This window comes from Balaenoptera musculus, chromosome 4 (assembly GCF_009873245.2).
Source record: "Balaenoptera musculus isolate JJ_BM4_2016_0621 chromosome 4, mBalMus1.pri.v3, whole genome shotgun sequence".
Classification (NCBI taxonomy): Eukaryota; Metazoa; Chordata; class Mammalia; order Artiodactyla; family Balaenopteridae; genus Balaenoptera; species Balaenoptera musculus.
The window spans coordinates 71,771,636-71,789,894 of NC_045788.1; the positions used below are offsets into that span (position 1 = coordinate 71,771,636).

The 18,259-nt window shown below is 43.5% G+C and overlaps 1 protein-coding gene and 1 pseudogene across 2 annotated transcripts in view; both read right to left on the reverse strand.

Annotated features, from left to right (window-relative positions):
- Positions 1-18,259, reverse strand: part of APOD (apolipoprotein D) — a 71,211-nt gene that overhangs the window by 11,072 nt on the left and 41,880 nt on the right. Inside the window, exons 2-3 of one of the 2 annotated variants that reach the window (XM_036851716.1) lie at positions 3,160-3,334; positions 2,920-3,024 (exon numbers count right to left, since the gene is read on the reverse strand). Coding sequence is in view for 1 of the 2 variants with exons in the window: in XM_036851714.1 (XP_036707609.1) it covers positions 3,160-3,201 (42 nt within the window). In the remaining variant the exon portion in view is untranslated. The remainder of the gene's footprint in view (positions 1-2,919; positions 3,025-3,159; positions 3,335-18,259) is intronic. The other variant, XM_036851714.1, reaches the window with a different exon arrangement.
- Positions 17,466-18,115, reverse strand: LOC118894934 (annotated as a pseudogene).

An 18,259-nucleotide genomic window follows, 5' to 3' on the forward strand; every position in this document is an offset into this window, starting at 1 on the left:
ACCTAATTATGCATTTTTCAAGGACGGGCATCGTTTTTGATTCTCCCTGGACTCACCCACAGAACCTCGCAGTGCCAGGTGCAGTAGGTACTTACTGTATGAACAGAAACAATGTGTGTGTGTTGGGGGTGGGTAGGCAAAGGGAGAGAGTGAAGCCATCAAGTGAACGTGAGAGAAGAAACCGAAAACAAGCTGTTCACTACATTTAGTGCCCTGCGAGCTTCATCAAAGAAATGCCTCCCCGACTGCATTTCCCCACCCTGCCCCCATCTGCTTGGCTGTTTACCAGCCCAAGAGTAGGCCTGGGAACTTAAACAGGGAGCAGCGTGCTGGGGACTCCAGGGTCACCCTGACTGGGTTTTAATTCTGGCTCTGCACATACTAAGTACAACTGTGTCCAATGGATGCTTTAGCTTCCTTGGCTATTAAGTGGGAATAATAATCATACCAACCTCATGAAGTTTCATGAGAATTAAATGAGAAAATATAAGGAGAGCATTTAGAGCAGTGTCTGACAGAGAAAATGCTCAATAAATGCTAGTTATTATTATGAAAAGCGGGAGCAAAATATTGTGTTTCCTGAATTTCTTTTTCTTTCTTCCTTCCTTCCTCCCTCCCTCCCTCCCTCCCTTCCTTCCTTCCTTCCTCTTTCTTTCTTTCTTCCCCTTCCTTCCTTCCTTCCTCCCTCCCTTCCTTCCTCCCTGCCTTCCTCCCTTCCTTCCTTCCTTCCTTTGACATGCTGTTGAAGGTATTTTTCATAGATGCTGTACATTTAACCAGAGAAGGACCAGTAGCTGACTTGTAATTGTGCAAAAAGCATTTGAGCCCAGCACCCTTGGGCGTGGAAGCTTCTTTGAGGAGGGGCAGTGGGCAGGGGTGAGGGCTGCAGCGCTGCTGACAGGGTAGGAGCCTGGGCTGCTCCCTGCTTCTTTCACTGACTTGCTCTCAGTCTGTTCTCTTCCTTGTGACTCCTTGCCTGTAGCTGCACAGGAGCTATTTCCAGTGCTTTGCCTTTCTCCCTGTGATGAAGAGGACTGAATCAATGCAAGCAAGATGTTCTCAGGTCTGAATATTTAAAAGGATGTGTCATAACAGGAATAATTATAACCACTTTCTTATGAATCTCTAAACTTCCAAATAACCTTTAATAATCAATAGCTTTTCTTCTGGAAGTTTTGTTGCCCGTTTTTCGAAAGAACAGTTACCTAATGAGTCAAAGCTGATGCGAGGTTGGCGGGAGGAGGGGTGGTCCCTGAGTCCCTGCCTTGAGCACGTCTGCCATGGGGCCCTTTCCTTAGTCTTTGAGGCTCCACTTCCCGTCAGCCCCTACCACCAGGTAAACGACACTTGTCTTTTAATCTTTTGGGGGATGATGGATGCCAAAATCCAGCCTAAATCCACAAAAATTTGCATTTCTTTCCAAGAGGTTCTTAGAACCACTGAAGTTCTACTCTTGGCCCCTAGTAGGCTCCAAACTCAGTGCCTTGTCCAGGAATTCTAAGCCCAGAGGATGGCCACACATTCTACACATTCTACAGGCACCCCCTCCCCCAAACTGGACAGGACCTTAGAGGTCATTTATCCAACCCCCCCCCTCAGGTGTACAGATGGGGAAGTTGAGGCCCAGAAGGGGCAGAGCGCTGGGACTCAGGCTCCATCTCCACCTCTCCACTCTGTCACACCCCTGAGCCACGCTTCCTTCTGTGCCCACCTTCGGTGGCTTCAATAAACATCTACCTCTGTACCCGATAAGTCTCGTTTCACCACGTGACAGTTCCACCAAAAGTCAGTTCCCCGTCTTACTCTGACAAATATCTTGTTACAGAATGCTCTATTGTGGGCTGAAACATGTTCTTTAGCTCTGTAGGAGGATTTCAGAGCAAAACTAATTCCCCTTGCCTGCAACTCTTCCAAAGATGCCTCTTTATTGCAGTAGTTTTATTCCTATGATGAAAACTTTTTGTGAGAGAAAGAGTTGATAGCATCCATCATTTTTTTGCAGTACCCCTTGCATTCTACTTTACCCAGTGCTTACTGAGCACCTTCTGAGGGTAAATCACATTATTAACATATATCTATGAACTTGGGTATGCATGACTTATTTTTGCATTGTCTCCTAATACTAATGGGAAGACTGTCCTAACGAGGAGAGTTTAAATACTTTTAAAAAAGATATAATTTAAGTATTATTTTAACTAAATATTAACTAATTAAAAAACAATTCTACTAAGGTTATGGTGCATCCACACTGGGCCAGAATTGACTCTGTGGATCACTGCTCACACTCACTGAGCTTCTCCAGGGAGGAGCCCTGGCTTCAGTATTTTACATGTGCATTGAATCTTCACAACAACCTAACTGGAAGTGTCCTGTGCTGACAATTCTCTGTGTACTCAGTGAGGTTACTTCCTGACAAGCTGTGAAGCCAGAACTTAGGTCAGGTTTCCTAAGAGTCTACACACCAGCATGTTAGCCTGGACCTGGTGCCTGGTCTCAAGGAGCTGCAGAATATTAAGGACTAGGCTTTTAGATTTCACGTGACCAAAAAAAAACACATTTCCACAAGTAAATGGGTCTTAAAAACCATTTCGCTATTGAATCTAACAAGAAAACATATCTTCTGAAGAAAATATTTTTGCATTTTCTATTAATTTTATTTAATTTAATAATAATTAATTCTATTAATATTAAATGCATTTTCTATTCACATAATACATTCCAATTCACTTTTCGGTCAATTTTACTGTAATGCACACTGGATAACACCCCCCTGAGAATTCATCTACCACAGTATTGGTGTATGGAACAATTCCTCATTGTCTCATAATATAGAGGGGGGTGCGTAGTGCCAGGAGAAGACTTTGAGGTGAGTCAGCACCGCGTTGGCACCCCAGCTCTGGCATTTGTTGGTGGTCTTACCTTAGGCCTGTTGCTTAGGATATCTGAACTTCACTTTCCTCATCTGAAAAATGGCACTAACAATATCTTCTTTGTAAGGTTGTTTATGGAAAAATGAGACCAAGTCTGCAAAGCAACTGGCCAAAGGCCCTCAGTTGTGTTAGTTACTATTTTTAGCTGAAAAGGGGCAATGAAAACTCAAGACTGTCTCTATTTTAAGCATTATTTATCATAAATGAGAATTAATACCACAGTACATACCTTTTTCTTCAAGATGAAAGCAGTTTCCACATGCAAAATCATCCAATTTGAGATGCCTTCTGTTGGTGACTGGCTTCTCCCAAGCTATTTTATAAGCTTCTCAGGTCACTGATGTTTAATTTTAATGCATGCCACACCCCCTCCAGTTCAGGAAGGCTGGCCTAAAAGCTTCGCTCTGTATGAAACACAAAGATGGGATGTTATGTTCATCTCCCTCCCCCAGTTTCCTTCACAGCTGCTCCCTGAAGAAGAAACAACGAGATATTGTTTGTGTGTGTGTGTGTGTGTGAGAGAGAGAGAGAGAAAGACAAAGTGCATTTCATTCAAAACATCTTTTTTGCTGTGTGGATTTTCTAATTTAATTTTCTCAGTCAGAATGCACTTTTAAGTTCCAGTAAGATGAGTTGCAACATGTGTTCAAACATCTGTTATTTATTTTTCATTTTTGTGTAAATGAAAAAGCAACAGTCACATTTCCTGAAAATGGAGCCTGAATTCCACCCATGTGGTCCCTGGCCTGGAACATGACGCAGGCAACAGGGTGAAGGTTAGCAATCAGAGTTGGCTTTCTATGTGATCCTGGGCAAGCCACCCACTTCTCTGAGCCTCAGTCTCCCCACTGTGAAGGATAGACTGTCATTTCTGTCCCCACCAGAGTTGGGTGTGTAGGGGCTAAAAGCTGAGAACACCAAAGGTGTCTTCTGCAGCTCCTCTCTCTTGAGTCTTGGATGACTCTCTCAGCTACATATTCTAGGCAGCCCGTTCTGCTTGGGGTGGGAGTGGGGACAGGGAGCAGATTTAAGCCCAGGGGCACTTTTGGTTGGGCCTCGTCTCTCTCTGTGGAATGAACAGCTTTGGAAAGACTCTTAGGCGTTGGATTCCGTGCCTTTGTGATAGGCAGAAGGTTTTTTATTTTTTTAATTTTTAATTTTATTTTATTGAAGTATAGTTGATTTACAATGTTGTGTTAATTTCTGCTGTACATCAAAGTGGCTCAGTTATAAAAATATATATTCTTTTTCATATTCTTTTCCATTATGGTTTATCATGGATATTGAATATAGTTTCCCCTGCTATACAGTAGGACATTTTTGTTTATCCATCCTATATAAAATAGTTTGCATCTGCTAATCCTGAACTCCCAATCCTTCCCTCCCCTCCCCTCCTCTCCTCCTTGGCAACCACAAGTCTGTTCTCTATGTCTGTGAATCTACTTCTGTTTTGTAGATAAATTGGTATTTTAGATTCCACATATAAGTGCTATCATATGGTATTTGTCTTTCTCTTTCTGACTTACTTCACTTAGTGTGATCATCTCTAGGTCCATCCATGTTGCTGCAAATGGCAGTATTTCATTCTTTTTTATGGCTGAGTAATATTCCATTGTATATATATTTACCACATTGGCAGAAGGTGACACATAGATAAGACAGTACTTTTGTACCAGACTTATATTCCTAAATAAAATTCATTCTCGAATTTGTAAGCAATAGAGAGAAATTTACAACACTAGACCTTTAAACCTTATAACAACAGCACCAAGAGTGAAACCTTAACATACCAAACTTTGAGAGCTCTTTCTTTGGGATGTTCTTTACCTTTTCAGGAAAAGAAGGAATTCTTCTTCCTGTTCAGGGCACTGACTCTGACTGTACTCCTGTAATGCTTTCCCCTCAGAACTCTGCATGGCTCCCTCCTTCGTCCAGGTCTCTGATCTAATGTCCTTGCTTTAAGGGCCTTCCTGACCTTTCAAAAATAGCACTCTTGTCACTATCATTTTACTTGGTTCATTATATCCTTACTATATCTTTACCTGAAATTATATCCTTTATTTATGTTTTTTCTTGCTTATGGTGTTTTCCCCACTGGGATCTAAGCTTCACAAGTACAGAGAATTTGTCTCATTTTCTTACTGCTGTACCCCTAGTGGCTAGAGCACATCATAAGTGCTCAGTAACTACTTATAAACTGAATGGAAGGGACCTATCTATTCAAAGAATTTACTGAGTATTCTAAGATATGCACAAGGACTAGAGGTAATATTCAAGAGACTTCTATTTGAATTGTTTTCTGGGGAAAGTACTGGCCTGTAACTATTACAGTAAATTGTTGCACAGTTTTCCACAAAGCAATATTGCTAAATTTCCAAATGTGTAAGTTAAGATTGATATATCTATATATTTGAATCCTCAGCATGAAATCAAGAACTGAAGGTACTAGTGGAGGTACTAGTACTGAAGGTACTAGTCTAGGAGTCATAGTGTGAGAAAAATCACATTATCTTTCTGGGTCTCAGTTTATTTTTTTCTGCAGGTGTTAGCAAATGATATAATTTAGGGAAATCCTCTTTTTATATGTTTCTGGAATGTAGAGACAAGCACAAGTTCTTAAGCATTATAAGACCAATCAGAACTGTGTTCTAAACAAGTCTTTATGTTTAAATTCCAAAATAGGGCAGTTTGTTGTAAACAATTAAAATAGTACCAAAATGTAGGCCTCAGAAAGTGTGTTTCATAATCCCACACCTCAGAGATTGTTACATTTGCATTTATTCTTCTAAGTAGTCCTAGACAGATCCCAACATAATAACAATAATAGCAACAATATCCAGTGTACTGAAGCTTTCTTGTCTTTATGTAATAATGTATCTCTTGATATCAATTCACATAGATCTACTTCATTCTTTCACTTGCTGTAAAAGCTTGTTTTTACATGACAGCACATTTCTTCAAGGAGATGGCCTGTGGTTTTATAGGGAAGTAGTTCTTTCGTTGGGTGATCTTTCATCATGTAGGTAATTGCCTCAGTGGTTTCGCCATAAGACCCTCAGGGAAGATGAAATTGTTTTGGTGGACTTTTTGTAGCAAGAAATAGAGAACTATCCCATCATAAAAAAAAAGTTTCCCAGATGGAAATTTCTCTGTTTATTAATACGTGGCTCTTTCAACTACCAGAGTCATCCTGTATGCCTTTCTAAAGTGATTTTTTTTTTTGTCAAGTAAAATGAAGGGGAAACACAACTGTACTTTTCATGTGAAAACCCAGACTATGAGTTTTCAATAGCAGGTATTCACTCTTTAAGACTCAGTTCAAAAGTTCCACTCTCCGGTTGTCTTCCTGAATTCTGGCCCACTCCATGCAGTGTTCATCACTCTCTACTTTGTGTTTCCACAGCACATGTTACTTTGTTCTCAGGCCCATCACACCATGTCAAGCATCACCACTAGGCCCACCATCTCCTCCTGGAGACTGTCAGATCCTTCAGAGTAGGTTTGTCTTTTTGTCCCTGGTAAATTGCCTAATGCCTGGTAGGTAATAAATGTTTACTAAATGTAATTGGATGATTGAGTGTTTAATTCTCATTATTTTGGGAGATGACCACATACTTCATGATTTATTCAGATGCCCTCTTTCCTCTCCTTCCTGCTCCTTTGTGGCCACTTACTTTATCACTAGGAGCTGGAACCAGCTGAGAGTTGAAGGATGCCAAGCATCTGCTGAACAGCAAGAAAGCAATCAAACTGGTGAAAACTACAACTTGACATGGCATGGAGGAGGAACACGGAACTGGAAGGCAGGAGGCCTGGGTTCTGGTCCTAGCTCTGTTACTAACTCATTTATCCATTCATTCACTCTTTCGACAACAGATATCAAGCACTGCCATGTTCAGGCACTGTTCTAAGTCCTGCAGATGTAATGGTGAAGAAGAAAGACAAGGTCCTAGCCCTTGTGGGACTTACCATCCAGAATAGAGTCAGACACACAGAGAGGAAAACATATATGAGAGAATAGGGTGATGTGATAGGGAGTGACTGGGTGGGCTACTTCAGTTTTGTGGTCAGGAAGCGCCTCTCTGAGTACTGACATTACAGTGAGATGTTAATGATAGAAAGGAAACAGTCATTCAAGGATCAGGGGGAAGAGCATTCCAGGAAGAACAGCCAGTGCAAAGGTCCTAGGGTGGGAATAGATTGCAGGTTTTCAAGGGACAGAAAGACCAGTCTGGCTGGAGTGGAGAGATGAGGAGGAAAGTGATTCAAAGTGAGTTTGGAGAGGTAGGCAGAAACCATGTTACATCTTGCTTTGAGGAATTTAGGTTTCATTTCAGGTACAATGGGAAGCCATGTACTTGTACATTCTATAAGAATGTGACAAGATTATTCAGGCTTCCCTGTCAATTGTGGATTGTAGAATGGTTCCAGATGGATCAGCTGGGAAGCTATTGCAGTCATTCAGGTAATGGTGGCTTGGACCACAGTGACTGTGATGAAAATGGAGAGAAGTAGATGAATTTGGAATATGCTTTGGAGATAAAGTGGACAAGATTTGCTGATATATTGAATATTGATAATGAAGAAAAAAGGGAATCAAGACTGACTCCTAGATTTATAGGTTGAACAACTGGGTGAACGCTCTCGCTAATGACTAAAACTAGGAAGCCTGAGGAAGGAGCAAGTTTGGGAGGAAAACTCGAGTTCTTTCATGGATAAATTATATCTGAGTTGCCTGTTAGACATCCATATGGAAATGTGAAGATGGCAGTTGGATAGTCAAGTCAAGATTTGGGGAAGAGTCAGGGCTAGAGGTAGAGATTTTGGAATCATAAGCACATAGATCAGCAGTCCCCACCCTTTTTGGCACCAGGGACCGGTTTCGTGGAAGACAAGTTTTCCACGGACAGGAGGTTGCGGGGCTGGTTCAGGCAGTAATGCGAGCGATGGGGAGCGGCAGAGGAAGCTTCGCTCACTCACCCACCGCTCACCTCCTGCTGTGCGGCTCGGTTCCTAACAGGCTGCAGACCGGTAACGGTCCGAGACCCGGGGGTTGGGGACCCCAGATGTAGATGGTCTTCAAAGTCATGGGACTCGATGGGGTTACGAAGGGAGAGCACACAGTAATGGGAGAAAAGGATGCTCAGGACAGATCCCTACTACGCTCTAACTTAGAGAGATTGACTAGAGGAGAAGGAGCCAGTAAAGGAGACATAAGTAAAAGAGGACAGTGGGTTATCACAGAGCCAAGGGAAGAAAATGTTTTAAGAAGGAGGAAATAATCAACGTTTACTGAAAGTTCAAAGACGATAACGAAGAAGCGGCCCCTGGATTTAGCAAATGGAGGTCACTGGTGACCTTGACAATAGTAGTCTCTGTGGATAATGGGAATAGAAGTCCAATTTGAGTGTGCTGAGGAAGGGATGTGGAAACAGCAAGTCAGTTTTGAAGTTGAAGGAAAATAGAGAAATGAGTTTAGTAGCTGACGGGAGACATGGAGGTTGAGGAGGAAGCTCAGGGCATGCACATGGGGCTGATCCAGTAGAGGAGGAATACTGACGCTGTAGGAGAGCGGGGTGGAGACTGCAAGAGCAATCCTGAGCAGGAGAGAGGGCGTGGGATCCAGAGCACAGGTGGAGAGGCTGGCTTTTGAGAGGAGCAAGGGTTCTGGGCCCATAGAAACAGGAGGGGATGCAGAGGGGAGGCAACCAGATGCAGGGAGGTGTGTAGATCTGGTGGTAAGAAGATGTGGGGTTTTCTCTTTGTGTGACTGTGGTCAAGTCACTTATCTTGCTGAGATCTGTTGGAGAAACTCAACAATTCTGCTCTGATCATGGTAAATGGGTTTCCTTGAACACAGTCACTCTGCTAATGACACCTGCCTTAACACCTGCTTCATTTATTAAGGGACATAGTGGGGAAGGGGCAGGGTTCAACCTAGGACTAATTATAATCATAGCTCCTGACTATTGAACACTGCAACACCAGGTCCTGTATAGGTGTTTTCCATATATTAGCTCTAATTGTTACATACCCTGCAAGGCAGGCATTAGTACTAGACCCATTAGAGGGATGAAAAAACTGAGGTGGGAAGATGTGGTCATGCAACTTTTCTAAAGTGATGAAGTGAGAATTTAAATCCTAACGTGTAACTCCAAACCCATACTTTTAACCATTATGTTCTATTGCCCCAGCAACAGAAAGGGGTAAAAGGGTTCACTGAGAGATTGGCCAGGGGTTTAATACCTTCCAACCTTCTCAGCAGAGAAAGATGATACCAACTGCTTACTAATTCCTGAGAAATGTTGAGGCAAGCAGGAGGGCTGAGTTTTCTGCACCAGGCTCAGAAACTAGTGTTCTGGACTCCTTGACAAAGGCCACCTGAAAGCAGAGGAATTGAACCCATCCATCTAGTCTATCATCCAACACTGTCATCCAACAAATTCCAGGAGCTGGGACGTCTGCTACCAGTTACCTCAGTCAACTTATTGTGGCTTTAAGCTTTTCCAGATGTTTGCTGGGAAACAATCTTTGTCCAGTTTTGTAATCCAATATAGACTAAGGCCAGTTCTTATGAAGATATACAGGGCCGGCAGGGCCACCTCCAAGCCTTCTAATGGGACCAAAATTCAGGATTTTTTAATGCAGAAGCAGTAAGAGCTCTGTTTTGATTTTTTAATTTTCTAAGATAATAAATAGATTGGTGGACAGAGCTTGGGTTCGGAAATAGGGCGATGGGGTTCTTGCCTCGGCTCTCTTACCTCTTAGCTGGGTGACTTTGGAGAGTTTCCTGAGCTTTCAGTCCAGGGTTTGACTATCAGGTGTTTGTAATATGGAATCCATGGGTCTCCATGGGAGGCTGATAGAATCCCATTTCAATAAAATTGAATGCTTTTGCGATCCTGTTTTGTTTTACGAATTTATGGACATTTTTGCTGAGTTGTCAGTGGGTCCATGGCACAAAAAGGGTAGGAACCTGAGAGAGGATGTCTGGGGTCCCTGCTTGATTCGACATAATTTCCATGAACATACCTTCTGGGAGAGAAATTTCTTTAATTAAGTCCAACTGAGTGTGCAGGAGTGAAGGGCAGTTTCGCAATGCTGGTGAGAGAGGTCAATAAATAGGAGGTGATGGAGCGTCACATTTGGGTTGGGGCCCAGGTGACAGAGGGAGAGAGCCAGACTCCAGGCTCTCACATGCTATCTTCATCTGGGTAGAGGGGCTGAACCATCACACACTTAGATGTGTATTTGGGGCGCACCCCCGAGAGGCAGGAGCAGCCTGCAGACTGAGAGTCTCAGGTGCCACGTGCTGCCTCGAGGGAGAAGATAAGAGGGAGGGAGAGGGTGGCAGCAGGAGGAGAACCGTGACCTGGCCCATCCTTCTACCTCTGTGTTACTTTTGCTCCTGTAACACAATTTCCGATAATAAAGTGATGGTAGAATAAACAGAGAGAGTTCACTGACTGATGAGCCAGCTCTCGGGTACTAGACACTTGTTATGCTGGGTATTCTTCATATATTATCTCCTTTAAGCCAAGAGCAACCATGAAAGGTAGATATAATTATATCCATTTCATGGAGCAGAGAACTTGCTCACAGGTTAGTACTTGCCCAACATGATGCAGCGAGTGGCTGAACTGGGATTCATAACCACTTCTGAATTCATCTTCTCGTGAATGGGAGCTATTGGCCAGTCTCTTGGTCCAAGGTAGTCCCTCTTACAATGGGACATGCCCCAATTTGAAGAACAGGATTTCTATGTCTTCATCTAAGTCTTTAAGAAAATGACCATTTGATTTATTGATTTATTATGTACTTTGTCAAAAGTGGTATTGTTGTACTGTGTCTGGAGTTTTGTGTTTGGCCTGGAAGCCTCCTTTTAAGTTTTCTGAAATACAAGTAGGTCCTCATTACAGCGATGAAGAGAGTATTATTGGATTTGAGAGCCACAGCATACTCCATTAAGAATGGCAAGTGGTTTTCCATGGGCTACGTCTCCTGGAGGGAGCAAGTGGGTGTGGGGGAGAGGAGGTGACTGAGAACCACAGATTTCATTGGTTTCTGGGTTTGGGTGGAGACTATATAGTAGATCTGTTACTGACTCAGGAATACATCAATGCATCCCTTGGTCTTGCATGCTTTGCATAGGGTCTAAGACCCTCTATTTCAGAATTATTGATGGAGTGAACTATTATAGTATTCTTTTGTGCTTTTTTCCCCAAATGTCTTGTGTTAGTGACTCTTCCTTAGTCCAGTGGTCTTTAACTCTGGTCACATATACCTGGGGTGCTTTTAATAAGACTGATTCCTGGGCCCTATCTCCAAAGATTCTGACTTAATAGATCTGTGTGAGGGCCTAGGCATCAGTAACTGTTAAAAGCTCTGCCAACATAGAAAACAAACTTATGTTACCAAAGGGGAAAGCGGGGGAGGAATAAATTAGGAGTTTGAGATTACCAGATACAAACTACCATATATAAGATAGATAAACAACAAGGTCCTACTGTGCAGCACAGGGAACAATATTCGATATCCTGTAATAAACCATAATGGGAAAGAATATGAAAAAGAATATATATATCTATATCTGAATCACTTTGCTGTACACCACAAACTAACACAACATTGTAAATCAACTATACTTCAATAAAAAATAAAATTAAGAAAATAAAAGCTCTGCCAATGATTTGAAGGTGCAGGGAGGTGAGAACCACTGAGTCATTGTCTTGCTTGACTTTTGCCATCCTGCTTGCTGCTGCTCCCTTACCTGGAAGGCCTCCCTGCCTTCTTCACCTGGTCAACTCTTGCTGGTCCTCCAGGAACACTGAAACACTGGTTGGGCTCTGTGGCCTCCTCTGTGCTCCCAGGACTGTTTGCACAATCTCTCTCTAACACATCCCCCAGTGTTCTAGTGTGTGGTTTGTCTGTCTTCCCTACAGGGCTGTATGTGGGACGGGATGTGGGCTTATTTCTTTGAAGCTCCAGCTTCCAGCACGGTGCCTGGCACAAAGTAGGAGCTTGGTAAATGTTTGTTGAATAAGTGAGGGCATGAAACTATTTGGAAGGAAAGAATCAGAAATGTGGCCAGACACGTCTGGTCCTTTTCCGTTCTCTGGGGGCCCTGAAGACACATCAGGAGAGCTTAGGATGAGTGAGTTTGGAGAGGTCTGAGGCTGCACGTGAACCTCACATTCAGAAATACACGTATTTGGTTTTTGAAAAGGTCTCCCGCACCTTGTCATAATATATACCACAACAAATATTGAAGTCTCAGGGGTTCAGCTCCAGCTACCCCTGTGTAGCCATCACTCAGCCCGTAGCGTCTGCTCGGCTTATGAGTCAAGCTCTTTGTCCTTTACAGAGATGTTGGTTCTGTCTCAGAGGAACAAAGAAAACATTCTGACTGTGAGAGAATGGCTTTCAGGGTTTTCCTGACGCAGCCCTGGAGAGAAGACACTTTTATTTCTATCTGTTCAGTGGGGACCAGTAGAGGCACGGGTGTGTCCATGGCCTTCAATCATGAGTTTCACATAAAGACACCGCTGGCAGAGCCTCCTTGGGGTGGGCACTCTCAGGTTTTCAGGTGGGATAGTCTTATCTTTAATGAAAATAGAGAGGGATGAGGAGGAGGAGGAAAGCTCTTTCTATTAAGAACCTACCCAATGGCACTCAAATACTATTCCAGAGACTCTGTGTGCTAATTCATCTACTCCTTACAGTAACCCCGTGAAGAAGATATTGTCTCTATATTATTTTTACCTTTGAGTCACTTTTCTTCAGTACCTACGTACTTTGTCTCCAAATATTCTCCATCCAGCCTCCTAAATATCTATTTCATCCCTTCTCTGTTTCCCCAGTGGCAATACCTAACCTCAGGCCGCCATCTAATTTGACGTGAGAAGGTTCAAGTGTCACTAAGCTCATACCATATGTCACAACCATAGTGGGAGCTGCATTTGGACTTGGGTCTTGGAGTAAAGGGACTTCCTCTGTTGAGTCAATGATTCTTTGACTTACCAAGATTCCCTTGAGGTTTCTGACTAATCCCCTTAGACTTCCTTCTGTCTCCCCCACCCCAGGCCTAAATCTTTGACCTGTTCTCATAAATCAATAATTTATTAATTTAACAAATGTTTACTGAGCACTTCGTAAGGACAGTCATTTTGCTAGGCACCAGGAAGATGAGATGTACAAGATCAAATCCCTGTCCTTGTGGACGTTGCTATTCTGGCTTCTTTCCCCTCTGAGTAGTTGCTCTGGTCACTTGTTTCTCAGCTTCCCTCACCTGGATCAGTGGCCTTTGTAGCAGAAGCTGAACATGGCCATTAACCAGACGAACTCCTGAAGACTCAGGATCTCTGCACCCTGCTGTGAAGGGCCCTGGGCAGCTCCGTTCTGCCCATCCAGGGGCTGCAAATTGTCTCTTACCTTCCCCTTCCCCAGCCATATCCACTCGAGAGATGGGCAAAGCTTAGGGACTCTTAGCATCTCAGGGCTCAGCCTTGCAGGTACCACTCTGGGTAACTTGGGACCACAGGGGACCCTAGTCTCCAGGGAAAGAAGCCTGTTGACCTGTCAGCCAGAAATCCTTTTATCTTTGGTGTCATGAACTCTCAAGTAAACATGCCTTATATACATTTTGCCCTAAATGATCCAATGTCTGCTTTCCTAGCACATTCTATGTCTTTGGACTGGGCTGCTTTGATGTAGTTAGAATAACAAAAATTTAGGAAAACAGACTCAACTTTTAAAAGAAAAATATGTGAACGAAAGCGTTGGTTCATCAAATCTGCTTCAAAGGGAGATTTCAATCATGACCAGAAGGCCCGTGATTTTCTTAAAAGGGCCAAGGAAGGGGTCTCCTGAAGAAAGTCTGCTGGGCCTGAAGGAAGGTCCCACCTCACAACCCTAAGGGATGAACACACACACTTTGTCTTTTTTCTCTACATTTGGCCTGAGATGATCCTCAGGTTGTCATAACTATTCCAGGTTGAGAATTTCACTTCATTGAGATTTACCCTAACTCACTCAAAAGAACCCAACAGATGGTCTAAAGATTTAGGCATCAACCTAATTCACCCCCTCCCCTTTTCTCCCACTAGCCAGGGCCCAGAGCTGTGGAATTTTCCAGAAGCTGGTGCCTCCAGTTGAGGGGAAGTGACTGGATTTCCCAGGACCTTCCCACTTCAGGAGGGTTATTTGAAAAGATATCCATGGCCTGCTTAGGGAATAATTACAAGTTGTGGTGTGGGTATGTGCTTGGGCAGGGATGGCTTCAACTGAGGCCCTGAGGGACTGAGTTTGAAACAGGGGAGAAGGAAAAATTTAAAAAAACAACAACCAAAAAACAAAAAACCAAACAATGGTACAAAGGAAGCACTGTTCCCATGAACAGATGGAGTGGCGGGGTCAGCTGAGCCCAGGTCGCTGTACCAGGCCTCCCATAGCATCTGTGCTGGGTTGGGAGGAAGCACATCTCTGGTCCAGGGACAGCGTGGGCCAAGGAAACGGCCCAGGGGATAAATGGCTACATTAGGACGTCCTGCAGAGCAGAGGGATACCCTTAGGACTTTAGATTGGAAAACTGGATAAATGGAGGGGGATTTCTAGCTCTACTATAGGAGTCCTGCAGTGTAGACTGCCAAATAGAATAATGCAAGTGGCATAGTGAACATTCTGGCTTGAAATACACAGCTTAACTGCTACCTGTTCAGATTAACCAGATAACTGCCAGATCTTCAAGTCCCACAGGGATCTGTGGACACAGGCATAGGAGGCTGCCTTTAGACTTGCAGCTGCTTCTAACATATGTGATACACGCAGACATGTGGTTATTCTGTATGCTCTTTAAGGCCTCTTCCTTTCCTGAGCGTCTAAAATTTTAGAGACCTACAGCTAAACATGTTAGGGATGAGTCATGATGTGAATGGTCACCAGGTGGACAGCAGAGGGAAGGAAGGATTCAAGTGACCAACCTTGTCCTCCATGATACTAGACCCTACTCAGATCCCTGAGAGTGTCAGGGATGAGGGAGTTTGTAGTCTCCTCTCAATGATGTTGTAGCCAACGAAGGTTTATCCTATTTTGTCTTATTTCAGTTTTGGTATCTTGACAGGCCATTACTATTTACAGCCAAGAATCAGTGAGAATCTCCATAACAGCTCAGTTAAAGAATCCTCTTCATGTTAGGGCTTCTGGAAAGAGCACAGGTCTGTGAATCAAGACAGAAGGGTTCTAGGCCCAGCTTTGTCATCAATCTGTGGCTGACTTTGGCAAGGAACTTCCTCTGCCCAGATCAAAGTTCATCCTTTCTTGCCACTAACATTCTATGACTGTGATTTGGTACCTAGTATGGGAAGAAGACAAGACCCCAGGCAGGTCAGGGGAGTCAGAAAGGGAAGTTGGGGGAAGGTTGTATTAGCTTAGGAACCATTAAAATCCTTGGATTCCTACATAACTCGGCTTGCATCTTTAAGTCCACTGGCCTCACTCTACCTCCCAAACTGTCAGCTCTGATCAGGGCCTGTGGGCTTCCTCAGAAGCACCAAGACTCACTGGGTCCCCATTTCTTTTATGCACCCACCATGGGGGTAGAGAGTCAGAGAGATAGGCTGTGAGGTGAGAAAGGAGGCCATGTGGAGAGTGCAGTTGAGGAAGATGCTTCCATTTTGAAACCATTTGCTGCAGGCCCTCCAGCCTCAGCACCAGGAGAGGACTATAGTCATGGATAAATAGCATATGCTGTTGTCTTAGATGAAACTGTTTATATGAAACAGGAAATGCAAACACAGGTTCTGTTTTACTGCACTGCATTTCTCTGATGGGGATAATAATAGTTGTGCAACCCAGAGTGTGGTTATTAAACCCATCCTATGGTCACAAAGAAGCTGTGAGAAAGCCAACAGGCACAGACTCCCCAAGGCAGGATTTGGAGATTTTGCAAATTTCAAACTATTTTCCTGATGAACTGTAGTAACCCACCACGAGACAGAAGAGATGAAGTCGAACTCCAAGTACATTTTGTCCTCACAGAGTTTGTTTTAACACCAGAAGAATTTCTTCTGTGTGTTTTTCTCATGGTCTTACCCCTATGAACTTGTTTAGCACTGTCTAGTGGACACTTGGTAAATATGAAAGTCTCCAGCACAAAATAAGTGTTGAGAATGGGAACATTCCAGGATTCCATGGGTTAGTTTATTTGCAGGACCCAAATGGTCTGGTTGGTTCTTCCACCAAATTGAAGAACTGATTATTTGAGGAGGGTTTATCATAGATATATTAATTATATATCTATGTGATTGTGTGTGGCCGAGAGCTGAGGTCCTTGGACTCCAGGAGAAGGGCAGACTCTTTATGATAAGCCTCTAGTGGTCAGATCAGAACCAGCCTTGCGAAGTTAGTGAGAGCCCTGAGCTGATCTGGAGAGCATAGAATGAAGTGCCTGGCTGATTTTGGACAAGCGTTCTTTGTGGGAAAAAGAGGTCACTCTCTCATCTAGTGCAAACCAAACTTGGGACACAGACATGTACATACAGCGTTCCTGCAATTCTCCCCATCCAAGAGGACTGCTCCTTTCCCTTCCACATGCTTCTCAGGCAGCCAGTTCCCCTTTGCTGACTCTCCCTCTGCCTCCATCCTTCACTCCCTTCCCAAGACTGCCCTTGATGCTCATTTCACCCACTTTTGCCTGGATACAAATGATGGGAGATGGCAGTGAGCTTGTCCTCAGTCCAAGCCTTCACTCCTCAGGAGGGCCCTGGGCCTAGCTTAGCTGAAGCACCCAACCTGGGGATAAAATAAGGAAGAAGTCTGAGAGAAGAGGAGAAGCAGAGGAAGACCAGGGCTGTGACCTGGGGACAGAAGTGAGTTTTCCTCTTATTGACTCACCTCTACCAAGAATTAGGGCAGGAGGAAACATAAAATTTAGCTCTCCAAAGTCTAGAATGATCTTAATCTTCCATATCCACTTTACTGAGGACACCTCTAGTGATTTGTTTGGAGATATTTGGGTGAAGAAACTTTGATACTTTTTTATTGTCAATGGGTTTTAACCTGCTATGAAAATAGGGATGAATCATAAAACTTGGTCCTCAAATATGCCCTGGTTATAATTTTTTTTTAATGAATTTATTTTATTTTTGGCTGCTTGGGTCTTTGTTGCTGCACGTGGACTTCTCATTGCGATGGCTTCTCTTCTTGCAGAGCACGGGCTCTAGGTGTGTGGGCTTCAGTAGTTGTGGTATGTGGGCTCAGTGGTTGTGGCTCGCAGGCTCTAGAGCACAGGCTCAGTAGTTGTGGTACACGGGCTTAGTTGCTCCGCGGCATGTGGGATCTTCCTGGACCAGGGCTCGATCCCATGTCCCCTGCATTGGCAGGCAGATTCTTAACCACTGCGCCACCAGGGAAGCCCATGCCCTGGCTTTAATTTAAAGCCAAATATTCAGTTTAGTTTTCTTTTCTGTTGGTTTTTTTTTTTTTTTTTTGCATTATACTGCTTATTAGATCCATGACACAGTGGTAACCACATTTTTCATGTCCACTGACACCATTTATTGATATCTTTTCTTTTCTTTTTCTTAGAACATCTTAAAATTTTAATCCTTTCTTTACAGGTTACCTAGACCACTTTCGATTATGAAAACTGTAGAAAATTAGTAACTGCCGCAAGCGGATGCTGGGTGGTGGCACATGTCAATTTTCCACGGAGTCCTGCTTTTTGGGATATCCGAATGCACTGCTCAGGGTCTCTGCTCACACGCTGGAATCAGCTGTGGCAGATTTTAGTCCACAGGTCGCTTTTCCCCATATTTCTTTGTAAACTCTTCAACGTTCTTACAGAATCTTTTACTGTCCTTGTGCTGGGGGGTTCATTTGGTTGGTTTTGGTTGCTGGCTTCCAGTTTTCAGCACTAATTACCAGCAGACAGACCTGCCCTTTTTCATCCATGTTCCGGGTGATAGATCTTCGATTTAAATGTGATCTTTGGTAGCTTGAATGGGTAGTCTGCTGGAAAGTTGATTTCGATTCTGAAGGCCCCCTTATCAATATGGAGGGTTGTCAGGAACCATAAGCCCTTGCCAGGTCAACAAATTAGCTTCATCAACCTAGATGTAAAGGAAGTTTTTCATCTCACATTTGAGGATGTCTTCAAGCCCCTTCATCAGCCTCCTGCTGGCTGCCATCTTGAATCTGGTGCTGCTGCTGGCACCTTGACATCTTTTCTTTTATATTTAGGTCTGTAATTCTGCAGATACCACACATAATAAATGGAAAGTTATCTCATTTTCTTTATTGCGTTTTTGTGGACAAATAGAGAGTCTTTTAGT